Genomic DNA, 26,062 nt, shown 5'->3' with positions numbered 1-26,062 from the left:
GCTGAGTAGCTTTTTACGTGTTTCTTGGCCATCTGTATGTCTTCTTTGGAGATATGTCTGTTTACGTCTTCTGCCCATTTTTGGATTGGGTTGTTTGTTTTTTTAATATTGAGCTGCATGAGCTGTTTATATATTTTGGAGATCAATCCTTTGTCCGTTGATTCATTTGTAAATATTTTCTCCCATTCTGAGGGTTGCCTTTTTGTCTTGTTTATGGTTTCCTTTGCTGTGCAGAAGCTTTTAAGTTTCATTAGGTCTCATTTGTTTATTTTTGGTTTTATTTCCATTTCTCTAGGAGGTGGATCAAAAAAGAGCTTGCTGTGGTTTATGTTAAAAAGTGTTCTTCCTAAGAGTTTTATAGTGTCTGGTGTTACATTTAGGTCTCTAATCCATTTTAAGTTTATTTTTGTGTATGGTATTAGGGAGTGTTCTAATTTCATTCTTTTACACGTAGCTGTCCAGTTTTCCCAGCACGACTTATTGAAGACACTGTCTTTTCTCCATTGTATATCCTTGCCTCCTTTGTCATAGATTAGTTAACTATAGATGTGTGGGTTTGTCTCTGGGCTTCCTATCCTGTTCCATTGATCTATATCTCTGTTTTTATGCCAGTACCATATTGTCTTGATTACTGTAGCTTTGTAGTATAGTCTGAAGTCAGGGAGTCTGATTCTTCCAGCTCCATTTTTTTCCCTCAATACTGCTTTGGCTATTCTGGGTCTTTTGTATCTCCATACAAATTTTAAGATTTTTTTGTTCTAGTTCTGTAAAAAATGTCATAGGTAATTTGATAGGGATTGCATTGAATCTGTAGATTGCTTTGGGTAGTATAGTCATTTTCACAACATTGATTCTTCCAATCCAAGAATATGGTATATTTTTCCATTTGTTTGCATCATTTTTAATTTCTTTCATCAGTGTTTTATAGTTTTCTGCATACAGGTCTTTTGTCTCCCTAGGTAGGTTTATTCCTAGGTATTTTATTCTTTTTGTTGCAATGGTAAATGGGAGTGTTTCCTTAATTTCTCTTTCAGATTTTTCATCATTAGTGTATAAAAATGCAAGAGATTTCTATGCATTAATTTTGTATCCTGTAACTTTACCAAATTCATTGATTAGCTCTAGTAGTTTTCTGGTGACATCTTTAGGATTCTCTATGTATAGTATCATGTCATCTAAAAACAGTGACAGTTTTACTTCTTCTTTTCCAATTTGGATTACTTTTATTTCTTTTTCTTCTCTGATTGCTGTGTCTAAGACTTCCAAACTATGTTGAATAATAGTGGTGAGAGTGGGCATCTTTGCCTTGTTCCTGATCTTAGAGGAAATGGTTTCAGTTTTTCACCATTGAGAATGATGTTTGCTGTGGGTTTGTCATACTTGGCCTTTATTATGTTGTGGTAGGTTCCCTCTCTGCCTACTTTCTGGAGAGATTTTATCATAAATGGGTGTTGAATTTTGTCAAAAGATTTTTCTGAATCTATTGAGATGATCATATGGTTTTTACTCTTCAATTTGTTAATATGGTGTATCACATTGATTGATTTGTGTGTATTGAAGAATCCTTGCATCCTTGTGATAAATCGCACTTCATCATGTTGTATGATCCTTTTAATGTGTTGTTGGATTTTGCTTACTAGTATTTTGTTGAGGATTTTTGCATTTATATTTATCAGTGATATTGATCTGTAATTCTCTGTGTTTTGTAGTATCTCTGTCTGGTTTTGGTATCACAGTGATGGTGGCCTCATAGAATGAGTTTGGGAGTGTTCCTTCCAGAATGAATTTGGGAGTGTTCCTTCCTCCACAATTTTTTGGAAGAGTTTGAAAAGGATGGGTGTTAGTTCTTCTCTAAATGTTTGATAGAATTCACCTGTGAAGCCATCTGGTCCTGGGCTTTTGTTTGTTGGAAGATTTTTAATCACAGTTTCAATTTCATTACTTGTGATTGGTCTGTTCATATTTTCTATTTCTTCCTGGTTCAGTCTTGGAAGGTTATACCTTTCTAAGAATCTGTCCATTTCTTCCAGTTTGTCCATTTTATTGGCAAAGAGTTCTTTGTAGTAGTCTCTTAGGATACTTTGTATTTCTGTGGTGTCTGTTGTAACTTCTCCTTTTTCATTTCTAATTTTATTGATTTGAGTCCTCTCTCTCTTTTTCTTGATGAGTCTGACTAATAGTTTATCCACTTTGTTTATCTTCTCAAAGAACGAGCTTTTAGTTTTATTGATCTTTGCTATTGTTTTCTTTGTTTCTATTTCATTTATTTCTGCTCTGATCTTTATGATTTCTTTCCTTCTGCTAATTTTAGGTTTTGTTTGTTCTTCTTTCTCTAGTCCTTTAGGTGTAAGATTAGATTGTTTATTTGAGGTTTTTCTTGTTTCTTGCGGTATGCTTGTATAGCTATAAAATTCCCTCTTAGAACTGCTTTTGTTGCATCCCATAAGTTTCGGGTCATCGTGTTTTCATTGTCATTTGTCTCTAGGTATTTTTTGATTTCCTCTTTGATTCCTTCAGGGATCTCTTGGTTATTTAGTAACATATTGTTTAGCCTCCATGTGTTTTTGTTTTTTACATTTGTTTCCATGTTATTGAATTCTAATCTCATAGCTTTGTGGTCAGAAAAGATGCTCGATATGATTTCAATTTTCTTAAGTTTACTGAGGCTTGATTTGTGACCCAAGATGTGATCTATCCTGGATAATGTTCTGTGCACACATGAGAAGAAAGTGTAATCTGCTGTTTTGGGATGGCATGTCCTATAAATATCAATTAAATCTATCTGGTCTGTTGTTTCATTTAAAGCTTGTGTTTCTTTATTAATTTTCTGTTTGGATGATCTGTCCATTGGTGTAAGTGAGGTTTTAAAATCCCCCACTATTATTCTGTTTCTGTTGATTTGCTCTTTTATAGCTGTTAGCAGTTGCCTTATGTATTGTGGTTCTCCTGTGTTAGGAGCATATATATTTATAATTGTTATATCTTCTTGGATAGATCCCTTGATCATTATTTAATGTCCTTCCTTGTCTCTGGTAACATTCTTTATTTTAAAATCTATTTTATCTGATATTAGTATTGCTACTCCAGCTTTCTTTTGATTTCCATTTACATGGAATATCTTTTTCCATCTCCTCACTTTCAGTCTGTATATGTCCCTAGGTTTCAAGTGGGTCTCTTGTAAGCAGCATATATATGGGTTTGTTTTTGTATCTATTCAGTGAGCCTGTGTCTTTTGATGGGAGCATTTAATCCATTCACATTTAAGATAATTATCAATATGTATGTTCCTGTTACCATATTCTTAATTGTTTTGATTTTTTTTTTTTTGTAGGTCCTTTTCTTCTGCTGTGTTTCCCACTTAGAGAAGTTCCTATAACATTTGTTGTAGAGCTGATTTGGTGGTGCTGAATTCGCTTAGCTTTTGCTTGTCTGTTAAGCTTTTGATTTCTCCATCAAATCTGAATGAGATTTTTGCTGGGTAGAGTAATCTTGGTTGTAGTTTCTTCCCTTTCGTCACTTTTAATATGTCATGACACTCCCTTCTGGCTTGTAGAGTTTCTGCTGAGAAATCAGCTGCTAACCTTATGGGAGTTCTCTTGTATGTTATTTGTCATTTTTCCCTTGCTGCTTTCAATAATTTTTCTTTGTCTTTAATTTTTGCCTATTTGATTACTATGTGTCTCGGCATGTTTCTCCTTAGGTTTATCCTGTATGGGACTCTCTGCACTCCCTGGACTTGGGTGGCTATTTCCTGTTCCATGTCAGGGAATTTTTCAGCTCTAATCTCTTCAAATATTTTCTCGGGTCCTTTCTCTCTCTCTTCTCCTTCTGGGACCCCTATAATGTGAATTTTGCTGCATTTAATGTTGTCCCAGAAGTCTCTTAGACTGTCTTCATTTCTTTTCATTCTTTTTTCTTTATTCTGTTCCGCAGCAGTGAATTCCACCATTCTGTCTTCCAGGTCACTTATCCGTTCTTCTGCCTCAGTTATTCCGCTATTGATTCCTTCTAGTGTAGTTTTCATTTCAGTTATTGTAATATTTATCTCCGTTTGTTTGTTCTTTATTTCTTCTAGGTCTTTGTTAAATATTTCTTGCATCTTCTCTATCTTTGCCTCCATTATTTTTCTGAAGTCCTGGATCATCTTCACTATCATTATTCTGAATTGTTTTTCTGGAAGGTTGCCTATCTCCACTTCATTTAGTTGTTTTTCTGGGGTTTTATCTTGTTCCTTCATCTGGTACATAGTCCTCTGCCTTTTCATCTTGTCTGTCTTTCTGTGAATGTGATTTTTTTTTTTCCCCCAGGCTGCAGAATTGTAGTTCTTTTTGCTTCTGCTGTCTGCCCTCTGGTGGATGAGGTTATCTAAGAGGCTTGAGCAAGTGTTCTGATGGGAGGGACTGGGGTGGTTAGAGCTGACTGTTGCTCTGGTGGGCAGAGCTCAGTAAAACTTTAATCTGCTTGACCACTGATGGGTGGGGCTGGGTTCCCTCTCTGTTGATTGTTTGGCCTGAGGTGACCTGACACTGGAGCCTATCTGAGCTCTTTTCTGGGCCTAATGGTGGACTCTGGGAGGGCTCATGCCAAGAAATACTTCCCAGAAGTTTTGCTGCCAGTGTACTTGTCCTCATGATGAGACAGAGCCCCACCCCCTGCCTCTGCAGGAGACCCTCCAACACTAGCAGTTAGATCTGGTTCAGTCTCCCCTGGAGTCACTGCTCCTTCCCCTGGGTCCCAATACACACACTACTTTGTGTGTGCCCTCCAAGAATTGAGTCTCTGTTTCCTCCAGGCCTGTTGAAGTCCTGCACTCAAATCCCACTAGTCTTCACAGTCTGGTTCTCTAGGAATTCCTCCTCCCATTGCTGGACCCCAGGTTGGGAAGCCTGACGTGGGGCTCAGAACCTTCACTCCATTGGGTGGACTTCTGTGGTATAAGTGTTCGCCAGTTTGTGAGTCACCCACCCAGCAGTTATGGGATTTGATTTTATTGTGATTGTACCCCTCTTACCATCTCATTGTGGCTTCTCATTTGTCTTTGGATGTGGGGTATCTTTTGGTGAATGTCTTCCTGTTGATGATTGTTCAGCAGTTAGTTGTGATTCTGGTGTTCTCGCAAGAGGAAGTGAGAGTACATCCTTCTACTCCTCCATCTTGAACCAATCTTGATGTGTGCCATCCTTGAAAATGACATGGTATTTCTGAGCATTTCAAATGAAATGTGAACACCAAGGACTCACATTTTCTTAGAAGAAAGGCAATGGGGTACAGTATTTTCAAACCAACCTTCTGGTGGTGGAAAAGGCAATGACCTAAGAGTCCAAAGATCCTTCTACTTACATTTTGGTGAAGTACTCATAGAAGCATGTCATTTTTTTGTGTGTATTGCATCTCATTTTCCTCATCAGATAAATATTCAGAATGTAATTTTCTTTCTGTTCTGACAGTCTTGTTGATCAGCAGAAATTAATGCCTGATAATATTGACTGTGAACTATATTATGCTTTTGTAAAGGTAAGGTACATTTTCCTCATATAGGAAAAAATTAAAGATATTTTGTTATTCTTAGATCATCATTGAAAATGGTCTTTTAGTGATAGAAAAATCACAAATCCTCGCTCTTGGACAGAAACTTTCTGATAAATGTTCAGCTCATCTCTGAAAATAGTTTTGTTCCAAAAAATAGTTTATTAAATGTCCAAGTAGTTTATTAAATGACCAAGTAAGTTCATAAAAATCATTCAAACATATGTATTTACTTCTATTTTTTTTTAGTAGCTAGAGAAAGAGCAACTTATAATTCCCTTTTTGTCTCAAAGAGTACACTCTTTTCTTTTTGTTATTGTTTTTTTCACTCAACTTAGCAACTATATGGCATCAGTAGCCACCATTTCTGCCATTCCTGACATTAATACCATTTTATTTCTAGGGCTTATCTGATTGTTTTCCTTATCCATAGGCTAGGTGGCCTATTCTTTTTTTTTTTTTTTTTTTTTTTGTGGTACGCGGGCCTCTCACTGTTGTGGCCTCTCTCGTTGTGAAGCACAGACTCCGGACATGCAGGCTCAGTGGCCATGGCTCACGGGCCTAGCCGCTCCGTGACATGTGGGGTCTTCCCAGACCAGGGTACGAACCCGAGTCCTCTGCATCAGCAGGCAGACTCTCAACCACTTGCACCACCAGGGAAGCCCGTAGGTGGCCTATTCTTGTTAATTAGATTTGCTACAGAGAATTTGACCTATCAGTACACATTGGATTTGAATTAAGGTCATTTTCAAGTAGTACATTTGTTTTCACAGTGTATTTAAAAGAGGAAAAGATTAACAATTAGTAGACTTCCTGGGTAAGAGTTCACTTTTGCACATAGCTTTATAAAGAAAGGTTGAATTAGTTTTCTTTCACTCACCTACCCTTTCTGATCTTCATATAACTTTTTTTAGAAGAAATATTGGAGTACCTAACCTGCACCCTTTACACAGGAATCTATGCCAAGTCACATGTTTTCTTTCTTTTTTTTTTTTTTGCTTTTTAATAATTCTACTCTTATGCATCCCTTATCACATTGAGTTTGCCCTTGGTATAGATGGCAAAGCTTTAAGTGAGGGTTTAATTATAGCCATTTAGAGACAATTTTAAAACTCCTATCTAACTTACTGCAGTTCTAAAGTAGAGTCTGGATGAGTGTTTGAAACTTTTGAAACTAATAGATAAGATGCTTACAGGGAGGTTTGTACAGTTTGAATGTTTTTTCAAGGAGAAATGAAAGAATCAAGAGACTTCTACATAATGAAAGTCACTTGACCAGGCCTAGGTTAAAAATTTAACTCCTTTAGTTGTGACTTAGAATTTGATGGCTTAATTGACTAGCTTTACGTTTATCTTTTCTGAGATAGCCTTCTAAGAACCTTTTGCTATACTTCTGACTTAGGTTTTTTTGGTATGTGTGTGTGTGTGTGTGTGTGTGTGTGTGTGTGTGTGTGTATGTGTGTGTGTGTTTTCAGAGAAAACTGCTTTATATCATAAAAATTTAATATTATTTAATTTCAGTTCTAAAATTTAACCTTACAAAGTCTGACAGAAAGAACATCATCTTGAGTTATCTTGAACTCATTTAGTATCTGCTTTAAATACATATGACAGGTTTTATACACCTAAGTTTCTCTTATTATTTGAGAGCATATGTTTTAATCAGATATTTTGTATCACTGTAAAACAGAAATAGATGCTCCAAACACTTATTCTGTATGTTTTCTTTACTGTCAAATGCTAAATCTATATTTTTTCCCATAATGAATTCTAATCCTTTATAAATTGTGAGATGTAAGTTTGTCCCCTTAAAAACAGAATTTAAAGACCTGATTGAGTTATGAAATGAAAACACTATACTTAATTGAGAGGCTAATGCCAAGACAATGGTCTTCAAGAGGAGAAATATTTTAACCGCTATTTTAAAAATATAATTAAAAATTCTATTTTTCAAATAAATAGAATGATTTTTTTGCAGGCATGAGACAAGGTAACTAGATAGTTTTACAAGCATTATGTGCACTGGTAGAAACATTTCTTTGTATTTCTCTTACTGACGGTTGACATGAGTATTTCTTTCTCAACTTGAATCAGTGGTTCATTTCTGGGTCTCGTAAAGGAACACTGATAATATATTTCATAGACCCTGGAGGAAAATGTGACTTTCTCCCTTAAAACAACCACAATCCCTTCTCCATCTTTTTTTCCCTGGCAGTATGTGCCATCTACTATACTTGCTACTATGCCAATTCGCTGTGGAGGTTGTATTGCTTATGTCTTACCACTTCCCAAATTCCTCTGTTTACAATTATTTCAGTATACAGTTTAATGAAATCCCTGAAATAGGAAAATAATATGTGATATCTTCAGATGACATTGGAATGGACAAAAGTTTTGAAGTTTTTGTCTTGAAATTCCAAACATAGAGCTATCATTTTATCTAGTTTGACTCTGTCTTATTATCCAGTATTGGGAAGCTACTTATCAAAGGTCCATTCATCCATGAAGCCTGAATATATTCCTCAGGATTAAAATTTTTATGGCTGCTTCTAAATTGTTTATAACTAAAGAACTAATTTGTTCTCAAAGAAATTATGTACTTTTTTCTATACTCTGAATATGAATCTCTGATCTCAGCTGTGTGTTTGGATAACTTTTGATCTCACTCAGTACATATATGTTCTAAATGTGATCCTTCTTGACTGATCTTTTACTTCTTCTCTCACTGGAAAGCAACAACCTCACTTTTGTGTTTTGTTTATTGTTCGTTCTTAAGACACAGGCCCTTTCCCCCAACCATTCAGAATGTTTTTCTTATTAAACAATTAATAGTGGTTTCTCCTTTATAAGCAGTAACTCTGGAAAGCTAATTGCATGCATCAGCTTTATATATACATGCACAGATATAACACAGAGATATGATTTTAAACTTTTTATTTGTTCATGTTCCGTTTCTCCAAGTAGATTTTCCTCTCCATCTCCTTTTCTTTCTCCTTCTCTTTCTTCTCTCCTTCTGTCCTCTCCTCTTTTTCCCCTGCCCCCTTCCCCTCTCCCTCTTCCTCTTCTTCAGCTAGGTTACTGAGGCACACAGCGAAGTAGGTTGTGCCCTTACCTACACACAACCCACTCAGCCCCAGAGAGGAATCTCAGCTCCACTGAGGGTGATGGCAGCACTGCCTAGTTCATCTACCACCAGATCCTGCTTCTCTGTGACATCTCTGTCTATATCAATGAAATGATTATATTTTTGCAATGATTCAACAAAGATTTATTCATCTAGTACGTATGCCAGGAACAGAGTTTCCCTTATCCCACAACATTTAGGCTTTGAGAGTAAGGATTAGTTAATGCAACACATAAACTACATTAAAATATTATTCTGAGTTCTGACCTGATGGCAATACTAGTATCAGGGTAGTCCAGCAGGATAGACACCATACCTCTGGCTCAGAACCCAGTCTGTGATTTCCTGCAGCAGCAGCCCCTCTCCACCTTGGTCTCATTTGTGTATGCAGAGTGGGTGTCATATACCAGAAACCACAGTGTGCCATTCTTGCATTTCAGCTGTAACTATGCATCTCTCCCCGCCACTCAAGAAAGAATATCAGAATGCAGTGAGTGAGAGAAAGGAATAACATGACATTAATTTATTTTTTAAAAATATGCAATACTAAAACATTTGGTCCTTTAAGTAACAATAATAATACATTCCTTGCAATATTAATAAAAACTCTTATCCTCTAGTATCACACTGCTGTTGAAAGCCATTCTTTTGCCACTCTGAAAAACTTGTCAGCTGTCCACCCCTCTCATATCCTCCTGTGATGTGCAGCACACATGGTGGGACAGATGGCTGGAGAGAGGTGTGTTATCTGTGCTCAGGCAGCAGTTTCTCTGTGCATCTTTACCATTAGCATATGACTCTTCTGCCCTTATTTCCTTCCTATGATAGTGTTAAGTGAGGTAGTCACATCTGCTGTACAGATTGTTGAGATCCTTGCTGCTAAACAATTAGGTAGCGATACAGTGGGAAAAAAAATTAAGTGTCTGTTTCTGCATGGTTTCCCTTGAGAGGCAAAGACCATATATTGACAGCTTGAAGGTGACTTGCCTGGTGAACTCTTGCAATCTTCCTAATTCAGCAGCAAACTGTAGGTTCACAGAACTAAATGACCTACAATCTTTTCTTTATTTTAAGACCTTTAAAATTCCTAACCTTACATTTTGGTCTTGGCTATGAATGAGGGAGTAAATCCTAAATCTAGTCCTTTTATCTGTAAACAGTCAAGTGGTTAATACACAGACATACCAAGGTCTAAAAGCTACAAAGTAACAGTCTTCTTAAATCTTTCTTCTTTAATAATATTTAATAAATACATATTTAGGAGCAATGAATAAGATGAGGATACAAAATAACATTTCCTAACCTCAAGAAGTCTCAAGTCTACTTGAAGAAATGAAGACTCATAGCTTCTTTGAAGTGTATATTATGCTTGGAGTTGGGGTAGGTGGGAATGGATATGTTCTTTCTTATCTGGGAAACACCGAACTATAAAATTACACTTGTCAAGTGTGATGCTTAGAATAATGGTGTGCATTGTAATATTTTTCTCTTTTGGATAGCATGGTATTCAAAATGAATTAGGTTTTAATGTCATACCATAATTGCATTAAGCAACTGCACTAAATTCCAGAATACATGGCATTTACTTAATATTCTATTGAAAACTGATTTTTAATATATACTACTTTGTATTTAATAAAGGAAACATCAAAATTTAGTTTTCTCCTGTGTCTGTTTATAAGCCTAAATCTGTGATCACTCTTTACTCTCTGCATTCACTCAGAAGTAATTTTAATATGCCCATTTTGTACATGGAGCATATATAAACAGTTCTGTGAAAAAGTGTATCACCCTTATATAGTAAGGCATAGTTACATTCTAGAATCATAGTTCTTTTTTTTTTTTTTTTTTTTTTTTTTTTTTTTTTTTTTTTTTTTTTTTTTTTTTTTTTTTTTTTTTTTTTTTTTTTTTTTTTTTTGCAAAACATTACACAATTTTTTTATTATTAAATGAGAAAATCTCATTTGTTACATCGTCACATTGCTAGTCAGAGAAATGCTGCAGTGATGAAGAAAGTCAATGTTGGATCAACCAAAGTCCTCATTTCTACAACATTCATTTAACAAAGAAATAATGTTCAACACAGCCCAACACAACATTCTTGGTTTTCTTCATATTGAAGTTCCCCAAAAAAATCATCTTCTAATGGGGTATTTTACTACATAAATTATAGTTCTTCATTTTTACAATTCACCCCAAACTGTATGAGAGATGTATCACACTAAAATTTCTAAAGCTGTTAGGAAATCCTTCACACATCGTCGTCATCTGATGTGTCACTGCTACTTGTCTCTGTGTCATCATTCTCAATAGTGGGTTTGAAAGTGCTGTTTTTCCAGGGTCCAAACTTGAAGTCACAGATCAGGCCATTTTTCAAAATACCATTTTTCCTCAGACCGTTCTTCTGTAACTGTTCACTAATAACCTGGAATTCTCTCATTTCATCCTCAGTTAAGGGAGCACATGTTTCATCATTTTCACTGTCTTCTTGCCAGCCCATCTCCTTTAACAATCTGTGTTCTGCTTCAAGTGAACTAGAAAGAACATCAGTTTGTGGGAAGGTTGAAGACCGAATCTGTTGGGAAATTACCGAGGCATTGCCATTCTCTTGTGGAATTTCATTTTCATCAAAGTTTCGGTTTATATCCCTTTCTTGGTGAGTACTATTGCTGTTATGCAAATTAAATGAGTCGTCATCCTTTTCTGAGCCCGCATGGCTTTCATCTTCATGTTCCTCTTCTACTCTGTCCCTTTTCAATGCTTTCAAAAATTCACTCTTCTTATCAGTGCGCATACGTGTCAGTTTGGTTAGACGAGGCTGCTGATTAAGTTTGTCAACAGGTGAAGAGGAATTTGAGCGATTACACTCTTTCACTGAAGTTGTTGATGGACTAAAATTCTTGGCAGTTGATTTAAAAGTATTAAAGTTTCCGACACCATATGTAGACTCATGAGGGAAAGAAGTCCCAACTTTATTTTCTTTAGTTTGGCTTTTCCACTGTGTAGGTTTTGTAGGTGGAGCAGCAGGTTTAGGGACTAAGCCTTTATAAACACTTGGACCAGTCCCATTCTTAACTGGTTGTGACTGAAGATTTCCTACTACTGGGAATCCAGATAGCTGTAAGTCTTTTGTATTACCTTTCTTAATGACCAGCATCCTTTGAGTTCTAGATTTAGGATTCGGGGGATATTCTAAGAGAGGAGCTTGGGAGATTTTTTTGGTTGGGTATGTGTGTGTCTGGGCGTGTAGGCCCCATACACCTGCAGCTAAAGATTTATTCTGATTTGGTTCTCTCTCATACTCAGGATTTAAAGATGGAAAATCCTCAGCCTCAAACTGTTTGCGTTCTCTCTTGTCTTCTTTCCTCCCCGTTTCACTGTCAGGTATGCTGTTTTCATGTAGGCCCTGGCTTTTTCCAGAATGAAAAATACTGCTACGAGAACGGGAACTTCCACCATGGTATCCCCCTCGATGATTTATGTTTTCAGTACCATTTCTTCCATGTGTACGCCATCCATTTTTTTCTTTCCTTCCAAAGTTACCTCCATTAGGACGTCCAATTCCAGAATCAAAGCCATCTGAAGAGTTGTGTCGTCGACGATTCACATCATAACGATTTTCTGTCCATGAAAAGTTTTCAGAATGCTTTTCAAAATTCAGTGACGACTTTGTTGATGATGGTGGGGTAGGAAAATTAAGCCAGGCTGGAGCAAAGTCATGCTGCGCCATTTAGGTCCAGTCTCTCCAACTCAGCGAAACAAGGCTTCAACACCTCATGGCAAGTCCAAATTCCAACAGGACTGCACAGGAAGGTGTTGGGTTTTTCTCTGTAATCTTTATGTTTTCCAGTTTGTTTTTTTATTTTGTATCCTCTGAAATAAAATCCAAGTTCTTTGAAGATACTTAACCTATGGCTACTTGACATAGAGTTACTTCAGTCAGCTACCCATACTTCTGTTTTAAAGTTTTCATATGGTTATCTCCAGAATTAGCCAAGTTCCTTGGATTTAAGATTTTAAAGTCTTCTTTATTATTCCATGTACTTGTCACTGTTGTACTTATCCACTCCAGATGAAATATCCAATTTACGAGCCAAAAAGCAAAAACAAAAAGAAAATTTCACATCTGAAGAGCATTCCTAAACATCAGCATAAACAGAGACACACAGCTATCTCAATACTACCGTGCTGCTGGGAAACTGCAACATCTTAAATTTCCATGTAAATAAAAGATAAAAGCAAAAAAACTGTATTCGTTCAATGTCTTCATTTAGAAAAGCTGTCCCATTGTGACATGAAAAGGGCTGAGGTCAAAAATTCCTAAAACTTTAAATAAAGGTAAAAATAAACTGCCATGAAACTTCAGCAATATTTAAACAGTAATTTGAAACTGCAGAGAAATTACTCAGTACACAAATCAAACATATCTTACAGTTCTGGCTGAAGAACACCAACAAGAGGGGAGGGATTGGGGGGCGGGGGAGGGCAAAAATACTACCAGCTGAAATACTTTAACCAGTTATATAATCCGTTTGAACCAAAATACTGAAGAAATGCCTGGGTCTCTTTAAAGCTTGTAGAATTGTTCACTACTACCAATTCACTTCAGAGATGATTCTTGCCAATTTTAATAAACTTCTGGGGCAAAATTATCCAGAAACATTGTAATTCCAAAATGGCCACTTGAAATATCCGGGGCCTTTTACACAAAACCTAGAAGATGATCTTCATATCTGAGTAATTCAATCACCTTCTGCGACACCAAAGGTGCCCCTGGCCTGGGGGTGCCACTGCGCTCGATCCCGGGAGGAGGTTTTCGGTACTTTGAATAATCCCCTTTTGCCGCTTTTCCCTCCCCCACAACCAGTCTCAGTCCTAGAATCATAGTTCTTTAGTGCATGCTGTAAAAACTGAGCCTCCTATTGTTTTTGGGTTTCTCATTTAGCTTTTAAAAAATGCCCCCCGCCCCGCCAGTGACTTAATGCCACTTTCTGATAGAGTCAGTGTGAAAATGTATAGTTTAAAGCGCACACACACACACACACACACACACACACATACAAACACACACACATTACTTACTGTCCCAATCTCAAAGTACTGTTTTACAGAGAGCATAGCTTAGATATAAGGAAAGCACTTACCCATCCCCAGTTAAGGAGTTAACTCAGGATGGATTACTTGTCACAAAAACCAGGACTCGGGCAAGATGATATAAAAAATTACCACATCTTTGAAATGTTGAATGAAAATAATTCCAGCACAGTTCATGTGATTAAATCTATTTTCGTTTAAACACAGAGTCAGCACTCCTTTTCACCTTCAGGGCTTTCCAGCAGTTATTTCTATGATCAGTCCTTTAAAGAGGAATAGAAAATATAACCTAGAGTCTTTCTCTGAATTAATTTTCCTTTCTCTCCACAATTTAAATTTCTTTGAAAAATGTTTTCCAAATTGATTTTAACCTATTAAAGTAATGAACAGAATTATACCTTTAGGATAAGTTTATGAACACAATTGGAGGCATTACTGAAATGTTGACTTTAAGAAACTCATTTGTGATTGTGACTACACCTAGAAACACAGAGAGAAAGAAACATTGGAAAGAGAAAAAAAAACACCAGGCCGAAAAATGTATGGTGAAAATAAAGATAGGCATATAAATATGAGAATGTAGATAGTAGGAATCTTTTCAGTTCTCTCTAAATTGCATAGTCAAATTTAAGAAAAGAGATAGATATAATTTTATCAGTATGCTTTCAAAATATTTCTTAGCACATGTTAAGTCGTATTTGTTTGTTCCTACACATACTTAATCACCCTCCTTTATTCTTGGGAAGGAGAAGATTTTCTGGCTAATTTCTTCAAAACCCTTTATATCATTGACTCCAACGAACTCTGGGATGGATTGGTGGACAACCAATTGGTTAATTTATCTATTGAATTATGCATATGCCTTGCTTTTTGCATGTGATTTCATCCTATCTGAGTTTTTTTAGAGTGCAACATTTTCTACAGTAAAACTAGTTTGTTTGTTCATTTGTTTGTTTAACATCCTGAAATAGTGGTTTCTAAAATGTGGTTCCTGGACCAGCAGGAGCAATATCACTTGGGAACTCATTCAAAATGCAATCCTGCACCCTCATCCCAGACCTCTTGAACCAGAAACTCAAGTGATGGGGCCGAGAGGTCTGGGGTATTAAGCCCCTCAGGTGATTCTGATCCTTTTAATTTGAGAACCGCTAGCCTAAACCCCACTCATTGTACCGTGAGCTGGACAGGGTTGGTGTCCAATAAAAATGACATGATTGTCTGTCCTACTTCAGTCCACGTGCACAGAAAACTAACAATTCAGGCTTAATTATATTTTGTTCACAGTCATGGTGATTGCTTACAGGTGACAAGATAATCATAGCAAAGCACAACACCCTCTGTGCCTATTACATTCTGTGAGGGCATCTTGATTCAACTGGTTTCTAGTATGTTTTCAGCACAGGCACTTTTCATTATTTTGCTACTCATCATAATTACATACAACAGAAGGCCTAGTACCTGACGCTAGTGGCCCAGGTAGGTGGTTGGTTATTTAAATAAGTTGATGAAAGTAGGAATAACAAAAACATTTTAGTTTAAAACATGTAAGTGTATAAACATTTGTCAATCTGTTTTATGTAATGCCAGGGCCATCTTTTGGTTAGTTTCCTTAAAGAACTGTATTTTCTTTCTTGATTAACCCATACTATAATTCATCCATCTTTGTACTCTTTTAAGCACAAAACTTGCCAGAATTTAAAGATACATGTAAAGAAAGAAATTTTCATTGACTGAAAAAAAGCACAATGTAAGACCTGTGAACTAAGTTTGATTTGGGGTCTAGCTAGGACTATAACCTGGGAGACAGCCCCTCACACAATTCCTAGGAATTGCTCCTAAGAGGCTGGGGGGAGGTCAGTATGTATGTGATTTTTGTGAACTGTGTACGTGCAATCAAGTACACACTTTGGCAGAAGGTTGCTGCTAATCATGAGGAGCAGATGTCTCTGTTAATGATTTTAGTGCTTTTCTAGATATGGGAAGATGCAAGAAATTGGGCTCATAAAATCTTCTGAAGCTATCTATCTGAAGGCCTCTTCTGCCATTTTTTCCTAGAGCACAGAGTACTTCATTCCTGGTCTTAGCCCTGAACTCCTTTCAGGGAGTGTTAAATGTCAGTGACTAGAGTGGTTAGTGACCTAATCCTTGTGGAACCAGATGGTGAGGTACATTCTTTGGCTGACATTTTGATACAGAACTTTCCTGGATTTTTGTGATGTTTCTCCCCCAACTTTTATACGTTTTACCCACACACAATTCAAAAATAGTTTTTGTTCCATTTTTGTTTGGGTAATGTGCTTTCATTTTGCCTTTTACAGAAATCACGGTAGTTTTCAGGAAAAAAAACCTCATTATTTTACACTTAAATTTTAATGATGCATAAAATATTTAATTAGATATTTATAAGAACAATTGCAATGAAAAGATCATATTAACTAAATTAGTCAATTTAAAAAAAACAACCTCAATATTAAGATCAAATTTGAAAACAATCAAAAGTAACCTGTTTAGCAGGCAGCAGGTGAGTGGCTGGGTGAGCACTGAAGTACAGGAACTGTTGAACCAGAGCAGCTCCCACCCTCAAACCTTAGCCTCAGTATCCAGTGAGGGAGTTCTGTCTTCAGGCTTTAGACAGCAACAGCGAGTTGATAAGTGACCCTCTAACATACACTTACTCTTGAAGGACTTGGACTTGAACTCTGCGAGTCCACTTATATTCAGATTTTTTTCAAGAGTAAATACCATCAGTTCTACAAGAGGTTAGTTGAATCCCGGGATGTGGAACCATGGATACAGAGGAATCTCGGATAAGGAGGAATGAAACAGGAGGACCCAACATAAATTATTCATGGATTTTCCGCTGTGGGAGAGGGTCAGCATCCCACACCCCATGTTGTTCAAGTGTCCACTGTATTAGGCTATAGGCTAATATACTAGGTTCTCAGACTCAGTTAACATTGTTTGATTCCTTCTATTTAGATGATGGTAAATTTGGGGGCTTGGGCTGAGTGATTATTATCGTTAGGAAACTTTGAATGGTCTAACTCCATGGGAAGTCAGTTATGAGGATGCTCTGCCTTTATTTACTTTTTTTTCATTTTTTGTTTGTGTGTAAGTTGAACATCTGTTTCTCATTAAAGGCACAGTGCTCACAGAGGAGAACTGAAACATAATTTTTTTTTGAAATATCTCATGCAGGACTTTGACTCTAATGGAGGCTCAACTCTGCTATGGGTGATGGAGTAGAGGTGGTGATGGAGGATGGGTATATTCCTGGCTCCAAAATAATAATTTTAACTCCAAAATGCTATGTTTATTCAAATTGCATTTCATTTTAAATAATAGTTGACTCCATTATCATTAACTAGTCTCAATTTTTTACTGTACTTTCTTAATATTGTATACAGCTTAATGAGTGTTTTCTGACATGGCTATATTCACCTTACAATTCAATAAGAAATACTCCAAGATGAACTTTAAAGTCCTGTAAGTCATACTCATAAGTATTGAAGAAGCATGGTTCTGTTATTTGTCCTGATGTTTCTTATTAAAATCATAGTAAAATATACAAGTGTTACCTGTCATGAAAGAGAATGGAAAGACAAATATACTGCATATGTTTTCTTGCCATGTTGATCAAAACAAAGCAATAGCCTAGCTTTAGGGACTAGTGAAAAGAGGATGAAATGAGTAGGGAGCTGATATCAGGAAAACATCATATTCACTGCATGGGTAGGAACTCCAAAGTGCCAGGGTTGCTAGACCAATCTACCTTTTACTGATTGCAGGTAATAATGTGGGGTTACTTCCAAGAATTTTGGTGATAGAGTTAAGAATATAACTTATCAGTAAGCACCTAAGTAGTAATATGGAATTACAAAATGGTGGTCTAGCTCCATCTGGCAAATATGACTTTTAATAAAGTATGCTGTTGGGAATGAAATTTCAGTTATCATTTAATGACAAGTTAGATGTTGTTAATAGGGTTAATCATGCATTAGACAGTAGTCTTATTAATCCCTGAATGGCTTTATAATATTTATAAGCAATACTTAGCAACTTAAGTCAGTTTACCTAAAGTTGGCAATGTTTTCTGAAGTGGTAGCACAGTGTACAGGAAGAGTGCCTTTGGACAAATTCTTTAATTTCTCTGTGTCTAACTGTCCTCAATGAGAACCTCAGCTGTGCTGATCTCTGAGTCTTCTTTCAGCTTGGAACAACTGTGACCTGTCTGTCCTCATGGAAGAAACATATTTTGATGTTCAGCAAAGTAATTTACACTATTTTATAAACATATGCTCTCCAGTTAGAGACCATTTAGATTGAGAAGATAAAATGCCATTGAGGTGTGATCTTCCTGGTTAGCCACCTGAGTGCATTTTGAGATGTGGACATTTGGTCGATGGTATTATAGAAAATGCCTGGGCATGGGAGCAAGAGAGAAAGAATTGACTGGAAAACCACCCACCCACCATTTACTACTAGTGTGCTTTGGGCCAAATTACTTACAGTGTCCTTATCTAAGAAATGAGGATAAAAGTCTATCTTCTAGAATTGTGACAATTGAATAAAATAATACGTGTATAGTGCTGAGCTCCACGATGGAAATTGCTGTTCCCTCTCTCCCCAGCTTCCTGCTGGCTGCAGTCTAAATGAATGAGAATTCCCTAATCAAATTTCTAAAAGTAATGTTATCCCATCACTTTTAGTTCCTCCTTGATGCTCATTTTTCCTACCTCCTTTTCATGTCTGTCAAATTTACATAGGTCCCTCGTTCCCGTTCCTTCCTTTCTACTGCTGTGGAGAGAATTTACCTGAATGATCAACGCTTTTTGGAAGTGGAAGAAATAGTGCTGGATTTTTTAAAGTAAATTATATTAATGTAAATGTACAGACCTAGCAAATGAATCTAAACCTTGAGTCTAAATTACCTAGCTTGTTCTTATCACCGACCACAATGCCCTGTGTGATTTTATAGCTGTTACTGGTCTCGGCCTGCTTTTGACAGTCTCTGGCAATGCTCTCTGCAGCTATTAACCTAGAAATTGCTCTCATTGTTTACACAAAACCCATCAAGGAGGTCAGCAGATGATTATAACACTTCCCTTTCTTGTATACCAAGCACTAATAAATGCATTATTTAAATCTCATAATAATCCCATGAGATAAGCAGGTATTATTATTTATGATTGTTTGTTTTAATGGACTCATTAAGTGACTTTTTCAAGTATAAATAGAAAGTGTCAGGAATGGGACTGGCCTCCTATTACATGATTCTCACACTCCCAAGGGGTGGGGGGGACTCTTTGAAACTCTTTCTTCAACAATTTCCAATAGTAAATTGTAACCTTCTGTTAAAAGTATACCACCAGCCCTTAAACAGACCAAGTTGTTTCTTCTTTGTTCATGTTATACAACTCTTAAATAAATTCTGGTAATTTTTAAAGGCCATTTCTGGTTGCCGTTCTCTTTCCACTCTGAGCTGTATTGAAGAAATAATTCTGATTAAATATATATGTATATGGTTGTATATTTCTTTTTGTTCTTTGTCCTTTTTCTTCTTTACTTCCCTTTTTTTTTCCTTTTTAAAAATTTGAATTGAGATAAAATCATATGACATAAAATTCACCACCATAAAGATTTTTAAGCATACAGTTCAGGAGTGTGAAGTATACTCACATTGTACAACAAGTCTCCAGAACTTTTTCGTTTTGCAAAACCAAAACTCTATACCCATTAAACAATAACTCCCTTTTCTCCCCTCCTCTGAGCACCTGGCAACCACCATTCTACTTTCTGTTACTATAAATTTAACTATACTTGATAGCTCATGTAAGTGAAGTCATACTGTATTTGTCTTTTTGTGACTGGCTTATTTCAGTTAGCATGGTGTCCTAGAGGCTCATCCATGTTGTATCATGTGTCAGAATTTCTTTCCTTTTAATGACTAAATAATATTCCATTGCACAGAAACACATTTTATTTATTCATTCATCTGTCAATGAATATTTGGATTGTTTCCACCTTTTGGCTATTGAAATAATACTGCTATGAACATGGGTATACACCTATCTCTATGAGACCCTACTTTCAATTCCTTTGGATATATGCTCAGAAGTGATATGACTAGATTATATGGTAATTTTGTTCTTTATTTTTGAAGAACCATCATATTGTTTTCTGTTTCAGTTGTGCCAGCCATCAGCACCTCCTAGGAACCAAACTAAGAGTCACCTAGGACTCTCTGCTCTCTGCCTTATTCTTCACATCCAATCACTGATCATGTTTTATGTATTCTGCCTCTTCAACATACCCTGGTGCTTCCAAGCTTACACACCAAATTACCTCATACCCAGATAATTATAATTATGTGCTTAGGGGTTTATCTTGCCAATAGTTATTTCCTCTCTCTAACATTTTTAAAACTCCTACCACATAATCTTTTTATAGCATAGCTGTAATACTGTAGGGTGTTTTTTTTTTTTTCTACTTTTTTTTTTTCCTTTAACTTAAGGTGATTTTTGTTTGTTTGTTTGATATTTAAATGTCTCCCCATTCATTGGCTACTGTGTAATATCAAACCTGCTTAGTCTGGTGATCAAGATTTGTTATAATATAATTTTAACCTTTTTCAACCCAGCTTTCACTATTTCCGTTCACCAAGCCTGACTTATAGCCAGGTGGAATTACTTACATATTTTATACACTTTTCACTTTCTGCTTTCCTTGCCTATTTATATGCTAGTCACCATCTGGAATGTTTTTAAACATACTTTGTCTCTCTCTCTCTCATCCAAATTCTTCATTTTCTTCAACCCCAAGCTAAAAATTCTGAAACGATCCCTGATTTCATTGTTTTATAGAACTTCTCCAAATCCAGGACCCTGATAGCATTTTATTGATTGTTCTTCTACAGCATTTATCACTTTCTATCTTGTACAATAGTTAGTTATGTACCTTAAATTTCATACAAGATTTAGCTCCCAAACTAAGGCTTGAAGACAGATATTGTGTGTGTTTTCATCTTTTTGTCTTCTCCAGTACATTACAGAGTACTTTGCACACAATTAGCAATCAATACCTATGTTTTGAGGGAATGAATCAATGAGTAAATTAACATAAGTATTGTGTAACGGGACCGACATAGTTTCTTCAGATTCTTAAAGTGGTAAAAGTTTTATATTTGCTAAGCTGAGAGGAAGCAGAGAGAGGTGTTCAAACAGGGCTGGCATTTGAACCTGAAGCCACAGATCTAAAAAGATTTTGCAAAGTATTTGCAATTTTTCTGTGCATTGAGGAGATCTTTGAGGAAACAAATCAAAAACAATGAAGAAAATTTTGGCTTCTGAAATGTATGCTTTGAGGAAAATTTGTAATTAATGACAATAGGATTTTACTTATTAATGAAATTTAAAATTATGTATTACTTTTTTTAGTTTATTAGCCTGAAAGCTGAAACATTATCTCAATTTAAAATTAATTTGAGTTACTTTAGTGTGATAGGTGCTTCAAATTATATCCATTTTATTACAAGAGTATTAACAAATTGAATAAAAAATACTTTAAAGAGTTTAACTGTAGTCAAGTAGATGTAAAGGATCTATCATTTTGAACACACTTAATCTTTCCTTAGAAACATTACAAAATACATTTCAGTACCTATATCTCCTATAAAGGGCAAATTTTAATTAATTGAAAGAAAATTATCTTTTTGCAATACAAACTTTCTTCTATACAGACAGAGTACACTGGAAGTCAAGTAGTTTCCTGGTAAATTGTATGGATGTTTGAATAGTAAGAATGTATGATCGCCAAGTATTCAATAAAATCTTACCATCATGTGGTAATAACAAGTTAACTGAAACATCACTGAACTAATTCTCTCAAATTCCCCATGATGATTGACTTGGTTTCTGGGAAATGCTCCTTTAAAATTAATAACGAAAAAATTTGGAAAAATATGACTCATTAAAGATTTTCTTAAATACAGACAACAATTTTACCACTGCTGTACTATTTTTGAACTTACAATATTACTTTTCAAAAATCATCTTATATCATCAGGAATGATGGTCTTATAATCAAAAAATAACATTTATGATTTTCTCCAAAGCTCATTAAGCCATAATCAACTAAGTCTGTGTCATTATCACATCTATAACTTTCGAATAAATGCAACAAAATATTACCTTGTGAATTTACCTGTGCCCAGAAGTTTCAGTTATAACTGAATAACATGATTCTAATTCATAAATTCAAAGAAACAGTGACAGTTATAGAAAGAAAAATTGTACCAGGCACTTGTTAAAAATAGCAAGGAAGACTTTATCCAAGATTATTGTGATAGGAAGGAGTCAAGACTATTGCAATAGAAAAGAAAGTTGAACTCTGCTGAAACAAAAAAGAGGTGAACTAATGGAAAAAGCACAATAGGAAGGAGGTTGGTCTAAATGATTAGGTCACTAGTGTTTGTTAATTGTCTTTTACCCAAGTTAGTCTTCTATCTTCTCCTAGGAATTAGGAGACAGGGGTCCTATTTTTCTTGATAATTACATTTCAAAGGGATGACTCCGAGGTCATGGAGAAAGATATTCCTGGGTTGTCAGGAGATTTATATCTCAAAGGAGTGGAGAAAGAATTTACCATTGCAAGTTTTCAAAAGTTAATGCTTTAAGAAAAAAGGAGGTCACAGCTTAGAGTTGGGAAGAAGCCTGTCTAAAGTTGAGTCATGCTGAGGAAATGTTAAGACCTTCTTGGTCACAGTAAATATTTGCTTTTTAAGACCGTTGGCTAATCTAGCAAAAATTTCAAATTTCTTCTTGGCTACACTTTTCACTGGAGTGATTATGACCCAAAATATGACAAGAATTCTTTCCAGAGGAGGTACTTCCTCTGCGCTCTGGGGAAAGTTAATTTTCAATACTTTTGACAAAATGTAATACTTAGGGGATTAGATATAATCCCCTAAGTACAATTTTTAGGCCTTCTGTCAACAATTTCCAAATACCAGTCTTTCTATCAAAAGTATTTCTTGCTGAATCATTCCCAGTCCACCCTGACCATATGCCATGCTTACTTACTTGTTCCTACAGAAAGAACTACTGGTGATTCTAAGTGTTTAAGTTCATATTCTGTGACTAAAGGGTTTGCCTATATTTTTCCATCTGTGTTAGAGCTATTCATATAATAAAACAAGTAAGATAATAACTTTCTTTAAAAAAATATATGGCATTATACTTTCCTAGGTAGCAAGCTATTTTAAAGTCAAAGTGATTATCAGAGTGTGACAAAAAAAGGGAACTCTGTTCTCTACCTCAAGAAACTAGCATTTTACTAAAACAAACAAACAAACCAAAAAAAAAAAAACAAAGAAAGAAATGGAGATTTTAAGGTTCCTTCTCATCAATTCAAAATCCCAATAAATAAACTTATCTGATTCTAATTTTATATTTTAAACTAATTATAGAAAACAAAACTGTGTTAGTGTAAAGTGACATGTCAAAGTGATACAGGTAAACCTTTTAAGTATTCCTGATTTATACTAAATAAAGTGAATTAGCAAGTAAGTACAGTGTACAAATTTAACCACATATTCTCAGAGAACCATCAAAGTGTCTACACAGTTGCAGAAAAGGGCACAGATGTTCACCCTAAAAAAATCCTATAATTAAGACACATTTATGCTCTGCAGATGCAGCCATTTCTAGAGTACTAAGTACTCTTGTAAACACACCCAAACCAAAGAAAAATCTTTTTGAACTTTCTTACTTATTTTAACAAGAAAACCGAAACAAGGATCTTAATTATACAAATGTGGCAGTTTAATTAATCCAACATTTGCTCTCCAGCCATATATAGTTTAGTTTGTATTGAACTTAAATTCATAATATTTAATGTTTTGTTTCGCAGACTCTGTTTCTGAAATTTACCAGGAAGATTTATGTTATTTTTATGTAATATAAAATTAGAGGTGTTGCTGATTATTGGTGTTGCTGATTTTCAAATATTGATTTATATTTTGACAATGTGAGGAGGCAGAAAATAGAATGAAGGAAGGTACTGAACGCATGGAAATGAGAGAAGTATTTTTACTCCAACTACGTACAGCATAAAATAAAAGAGATTAAGTTCATTTGTGTTACCTCCTTTTATGACAAAGGAAGGGCCAGTGATTCAAAAAGAAAAGTCATGATAAAAAACATATCTGAGGATGCACCCATCCTTTCTGAAATGAAGAGCTAGAGAATTAAAGGAATGGAAGAGTTTGTGAGAAATACCTCCTGAGCCTTGCCCTGGTTTTGAATTCGTTAGCATCAGAGCCTCTCTATTCGACTTGAATCTTCAGTTCACATTGGCAGTTGTAAAATTATGTTCTCTCCTGTTTTCAGCATAATTTTTGTATCTACTTTGCAGAATGCAAGAAAATCAATATTTGACTCACATATATGAAGGATGTAGCAGCATCTAGCTATTTCTTCTTTCCAAGGTTTTCTTTCTTATATAGAGATGATTTTTTCTTTCTTAATCTGCAGTAGGGTTTCGATCTCTATTTCATTCCATTTTCTATGACCACTAGTACTGTATTTCTAGCTGTCAGAAAATTAGGCAATTTAATGCAGTAGGTAGAAAGGCGATATTCCTAATTATTTCCCCGTATATCCTAAGTATATTAGTTCTGCAAAGAAGACCTTAAAAAAACAAACTTATTGCTAGGTATAATCATGCTTCAGACAGCTGTTGGAATAAAATCATTTTTTTTTCAGTATATACATCTTGAATGTTTACCAATTTCCATCAGTATTAAAGTTCTGGTGATGGAGGACTTGCTGAGGATTTAGATTGATCAAAGGGTCAAACCTGATGGAAGATTTAGGGCCTCTTCCAAACTACAGCTCCATGGCTAAAGGTATCTGTATATTTGTAGACAATCAAATTGAGGGTGGTTTATCAAACCTGCTCCATTTTATGAATGTATACTTAAATAAAATAAGCACAAAAGTGAAAAAGAAATGAGACAGTAAACTTTGTTTCTTTAGAAACTGCAACAGTAGTAGGCCAAACATCATTATGCTAAGCCTCAATGTGTGTTCATATGTACACACTGACATGGGCAAAATAATGTATATGCATGAATAGAATATATTTGCATGTACAAATATAGTTGTTCATATTTAAGTACATTTTCTCATGTTAAATTCAGTAAAATTGAACTCTGCCATCTGGATTTTATGTATTTTGGTTTTAGAATTTACTATGGAGTTTGCCTTGAATCTATAAAATAGGCAATGAGGACTTGGAATAATCTTCATAATTTCTGTTTAAATTCTAAGGGTGTACTTTTAGGGGTGAAACCCCCAAAAGTATTATTTTAATACCAAACTTCTATTTTACAATTTTCTTTATTCTAATTTCAAGGTTTTTCTTTTTACTTCTCCTGAACATGATATGTAGAGTTTGCAACTGATTTCTGACAAATTCTTAAACAAGGTACTCTAGTGGTCAATCTAAACCTTGATTCTTTTCTTTTTTGCCACAGGGCTTAAAAGATACATGGAAATATATTGTATTTTTAATATTACCAATGGAGAAAAATCACAAGCTCTGATACAATTATAAGTAAAATAAATCTAAAAGGTTTTGAATCATTTAGTCACACTGACAGTCACAAGAAAATAAGGATCTTTACCTAATTATCTTTCTCTATGTATGAAGGGAGATACAAGCTAAATAAAATATGTGACTTGTGTAAGATATTGCTTATAGTTAGCACAAGAACTGCAATTAGATTGTCCTTTTATTACACTTTGTGCCTTGATTAGTCTTGATCAGTTTCCAAAATCACACACACACGCAACACACACACACACCCCTCAGCCACATCCATGCAAACCCGCATACAAAGAGAGCGAGAGAGAGGGAGAGAAGGGTAGGTGGGAAACACATGCATATACACACCCTTCAGTTCTGGGAGCTTGTAAGATGGTAGTCATTTTATTTCATAAAAAGAAAATGTCCAGAAAGACATATCCATGGATAGAGACTTCTCATAATGAATAGAGGCTTTCACCATCATACATTCTCATCTGTGACTTTCACCTCCAGAATCCCAGCCAGATCCATACATTGCTGGGATCATGAGGTAGTAATGACTTTGAGAATACCTCCCCTATGGGAGGGCCCAAAATGTGACTAATGCTTAACATAGATATTTTTGACATGTGGCTCTCAACACAATAGTATTCTATGAAACAACAATTTTGACTAAAAGATACATTTCCATTATGTTTATAAATCATTGGGAAATAACTTGCTTTAAGT

At 35.5% G+C, this 26,062-nt stretch overlaps 2 protein-coding genes and 1 long non-coding RNA gene across 7 annotated transcripts in view; 1 reads left to right on the top strand and 2 right to left on the bottom strand.

The window, feature by feature from the left end:
* PCDH9 (protocadherin 9) overlaps positions 1-26,062 on the top strand; it is a 966,004-nt gene that overhangs the window by 880,950 nt on the left and 58,992 nt on the right. The gene's annotated exons all lie outside the window — the stretch shown is intronic.
* Positions 10,481-13,526, bottom strand: LOC137211494 (vasculin). 2 transcript variants are annotated; one of them, XM_067713999.1, is made up of 2 exons: positions 11,903-13,526; positions 10,481-11,842 (listed from the first exon to the last, which is right to left on the bottom strand). In XM_067713999.1, the coding sequence occupies exons 1-2, from the start codon at positions 12,378-12,380 to the stop codon at positions 10,902-10,904; spliced, it is 1,419 nt and encodes a 472-aa protein (XP_067570100.1). In that variant the 5' UTR covers positions 12,381-13,526; the 3' UTR covers positions 10,481-10,901. The 2 variants fall into 2 exon arrangements, with proteins under 2 accessions (XP_067570100.1, XP_067570099.1); XM_067713998.1 differs by having other exon boundaries at positions 10,481-13,526.
* On the bottom strand, positions 13,730-25,856 carry LOC137211312 (uncharacterized). The gene is made up of 4 exons (XR_010937023.1): positions 25,700-25,856; positions 24,186-24,334; positions 14,143-14,224; positions 13,730-14,007 (listed from the first exon to the last, which is right to left on the bottom strand). It is a non-coding gene; the product is annotated as an uncharacterized lncRNA (long non-coding RNA).

The sequence above is a fragment of the Pseudorca crassidens genome, chromosome 18 (genome assembly GCF_039906515.1).
Source record: "Pseudorca crassidens isolate mPseCra1 chromosome 18, mPseCra1.hap1, whole genome shotgun sequence".
In the NCBI taxonomy this organism is placed as follows: domain Eukaryota; kingdom Metazoa; phylum Chordata; class Mammalia; order Artiodactyla; family Delphinidae; genus Pseudorca; species Pseudorca crassidens.
Note: the sequence above shows the minus strand (reverse complement) of the source record. Positions and strands in the feature narration are given on the sequence as shown.

Bases quoted from the DNA above. Each gene is read 5' to 3' on its own strand.
- LOC137211494 (XM_067713998.1), bottom strand. From the start codon at position 12,380: ATGGCGCAGCATGACTTTGCTCCAGCCTGGCTTAATTTTCCTACCCCA.